The sequence below is a fragment of the Sitodiplosis mosellana genome, unplaced genomic scaffold, assembly GCF_009176505.1.
Source record: "Sitodiplosis mosellana isolate CC-2019 unplaced genomic scaffold, AAFC_SMos_1.0 Smas_scaffold_6166, whole genome shotgun sequence".
NCBI lineage: Eukaryota > Metazoa > Arthropoda > Insecta > Diptera > Cecidomyiidae > Sitodiplosis > Sitodiplosis mosellana.
In genome coordinates, this window is record NW_022601407.1 from 2,362,140 (window position 1) to 2,365,880 (window position 3,741).

A 3,741-nucleotide genomic window follows, 5' to 3' on the forward strand; every position below is an offset into this window, starting at 1 on the left:
GAACACTTCTACAATTGGTGCTCGGTCCCCAGTGAACATTTTTTGGAACTGAGAATAGCATTTGCCAGCACTAATCTAGCACTAATTTTATAGCCCGGTCACGATATAAAAAAGTTTCATTTTCGGGTAGCTCCCCTGTAAAAGGGCCAAAAATCGAGATTTTACACATTTTTCAATTAGTGCTAGCTCCCTATCGCAGCATAAAATTAACCGATGGTACCATTCGCCAGCACTAATTGAGCACTAAATAATGGTACCGGTCACATCCCAGCATTAAATTTGGGGGGGGGGCAGCGTAACGTACCTGAAGTTTAAGTTAAAGTGACCGATTTTTCACTTTATTTTTATTATTATATTTTCACTGCCTTTATTTCAAGAAAATTCACAAAAAATAACCAAAAGTACCTACGGACAACGCAGGCCAACGGTACGGAAAAGTTCGGGATTACCAATGTAATTCTTTTTATTTCATTAACGAAATTGGTTCAGAAAAAATATCTCAAATTTTCGACTGAAACAATCAAATGTAAAAGAATCCGATCCAAAATTTGCAAGTGAAATTGTCGATTTACCTCGGATACCACCAAGCCGATGAGCAGCAGTGTGAACGATCTTCGACTCACCATTTTTTCAACTTCGAACTATCAACAGTTTACTGTAAACGTATCAATTGATAAGAACTTTTTGATGGCCATACAATTGAACGCATCACTTTTAAACAGCGCCGTAGCCAGAAAAAAAAATTGGAGGGTGCAAAATCGAAATTTTTCTTTTGTTGCACCTTTGAAACCCGATTTTGTTGCACCTTTGAAATTTTTGGAAAGTGCAATGCACCCATTGCGCCGGCCTGGCTACGGCGCTGCTTTTAAAGTATGGTCCTAGTAAGCAATACATTACCGGTATAATTTAATCCACGTGCAATGGCGATTTTAATTAAAGCTCACAGAATATTTGATGATGGATCAAACGATTGATGGAATTACAATTCCACCTGTGCACGTGTGCATACATTTTGCGTTCAAATGGATCGCATCGAAAATACGTTGTTTACGTTCACTCCTTTATCACCTTCACTATGGCAATTTTTAAGCAATTATTTTTCAGTCTTGAAATGTTTACTGGTGTAGCTATTTGAATATAAAAATGTTCACATCTTCGCAGCATGCTCAAAACACGTTCCGTTTCAAAGTCGTCTCAAAGCTAAAAAATAACAACAGATGGATCGTCGCTTACATGATGTAAATTTGAATGTGTTTGATCAAACGATATGACTCATACCATTGTGTTACATTCAGGCTCACGTACCATGGTTGCGTTGGTTTATATAGAACAAACATCCAATAGTTACAATATTAGCTCATACAAGGATAAATGAGTGGTCAGGAATAAAAATGACTAAAGTTAAACCACTTATGGATAACCGTAACACAATATTTTTGATTTTTAAAAGTGCAAAGTTAAATAAATTCTCTTCGCTTGAAAGTGAATCATAACATATCTGTGGACTATAGAAATCGTGTTTCACTTTAATTGAAGCAAAAATGTTCGATACACTTTCAAGCCATGGGAATGATGATTCATTTTAATGGTGGTTTTTGTCGTGATTGGGCACACGAAATACTGTATGAGAATCGAAAAAAAATTAACTTTTTTTCGATTTTTGCCTGTTTCGGATCGTCTACATGGGAAGTTTGTATGAAATCCTCGGAGCGCGGGTCGGCGCCGCTGTAATTCTGTAACATTAGTTCATACGGTGAACAAGCTGTTGTGTTACGAAAAACAGAGTCGGTCGATTCATCTCTTTTAAAAATGACGCGCACTAAATGTTGCACACACAAACAGGAGTGTGCACGTCTACGAGCGCATTGTACAAGCGATTATGAATGAACGTAATGAGAAGAAGCGTCGCCAATGTGTTGTATTGCATACAAATATAGTACACTTAATATTGTGAGGCACTAACTCCACATTACATTCATTCATAAGGGACAACCTTTGCTAAACGCCCGAACGGGGGGACCAATTTTTCAAAATATTTTTTCTTAGTAATTATAAACTAGCAAGTAGTAATTAGAAGAAAAAATTAGCAATTAGTAACGAGTAATTAGAAGAAAAAATTAGTAACTAGTAATTAGAAGGAAAAATTAGCAAGTAGCAAGTAGCAATTAAGAATTAGTTCCCCCGTTACTAGTTACTAATTTTTTTCTTCTAATTACTAGTTACTAATTGCTAATTTTTTCTCCTAATTACTACTTGCTAGTTTATAATTACTAAAAAAAAATATTTTGAAAAACTGGCCCCCGTTCGGATTTTGGGCAAAGGTTGCCACCTGACCATTTGGAAAAGGAACAGCATTTAATCACTTGTTAAGCGAGATTTTGTGCGCAGTTAACATCAATAGAATCGTAGTGAGCAACTCTGTTGTTCGTAACACAACAGCTTGTTTACCATATAAACCAATGTAATTACAGCGGCGCAAACCCGCGCTCCGAGGATTTCTTACAAACTTCCCATTTAGACGATCCGAAAAAGGCAGAAATCGAAAAAAAAGTTTTAAAATGTTTTTTTTTCGATTCTCATACAGTATTTTATGTGCCCAATCCAATGGTGTTATCGGCACATCGAAATTCGCGCTCCTTATCGAGTGCTTAATTTTCACTCCGAAGCCAAGTCACAACCAAAATCACCATTAAAATGAATCATCATTCCAATGGACTTGAAAGGGTATCGAACATTTTTGCTTCAATTAAAGTGAAACACGATTTCTATAGTCCACAGATATTTTACGATTCACTTTCAAACCCAACGAAACCATTGCCTTATTATTATAAGTAACACTTTCTGTAGAGATATGGACAGCTTTTCAACTATTCTGAGATTCCAATGAATGTACAGTGTACACACACGGAAATAAGTATTTATAATCTGGGATGTATAAAACAGAAACAAAAAATCGGTAAGAAATTCTTTCGTTGGATTTCTTCAACAAACATTTTATTTGAATGTGATGTCTCATCTTCAATGCGTTGATCCATTGGAGTGTGCATTGTGCAATTTTCATTTGATTTAATGATGAACGGCTCCATTGTCCTTGAGAAGTTTGCTGATATCCGTGTGGCCTGAAAAATAATACAGTTCGAAAGATCAAACCAATTTCTTACTCACAAAAAAGTAAAAATCGAAATTTTGTCCGTGAAAGGTCAAAGAATGCGGTCCAATCCATGAAAAAAGACAAAAAAAATATCTGTTTTGTCTTTGCGGCGGTAAAAGTAACTGAGATGTCAGAAAAGTCAATTGAGAAGTTTGAATTTGAAGTTTGTGGTTGATCTATTTTACTGACTGTATTATTTTAACCACACGAATATTTTTTGTCTTTCTATGGGTTTGACCACTTTCTTTGACCTCTTGCGGACAAAATTTTCTCTGTGAATATTCTTAAAATAAACATCCTGCATTACCATTAGAAATGGCATAATTTAGAGGTGTTCGACCGTGAGCTTTCAAATTAACATTGGCTTTATATTTAATGAGCAATTCAACGACATCCTTGTGACCTGAAAAATAATACAAATCGATGAAAAAGATCAAACCAATTTTGAACCAATATCTTATTTAGTGTAAATAAATATTGAACATTACCTTTCATTACAGCATAATGAAGAGGTGTCATTTTCAGTTTATTTTCACTATCAACATTGGCTCCTTTATCGATGCACAGTTTGGCGACATCTTTGTGGCCTG

At 35.5% G+C, this 3,741-nt stretch overlaps 1 protein-coding gene across 1 annotated transcript in view; it reads right to left on the reverse strand.

Annotated features, from left to right (window-relative positions):
- Positions 1 to 2,955: 2,955 nt before the first annotated feature.
- Positions 2,956 to 3,741, reverse strand: part of LOC129575143 (ankyrin repeat, PH and SEC7 domain containing protein secG-like) — a 2,651-nt gene continuing 1,865 nt past the window's right edge. Inside the window, exons 8-10 of the mRNA XM_055458081.1 lie at positions 3,640 to 3,738; positions 3,459 to 3,554; positions 2,956 to 3,119 (exon numbers count right to left, since the gene is read on the reverse strand). Coding sequence (XP_055314056.1) covers positions 3,067 to 3,119; positions 3,459 to 3,554; positions 3,640 to 3,738 — 248 coding nt within the window. The 3' untranslated portion in view covers positions 2,956 to 3,066. The remainder of the gene's footprint in view (positions 3,120 to 3,458; positions 3,555 to 3,639; positions 3,739 to 3,741) is intronic.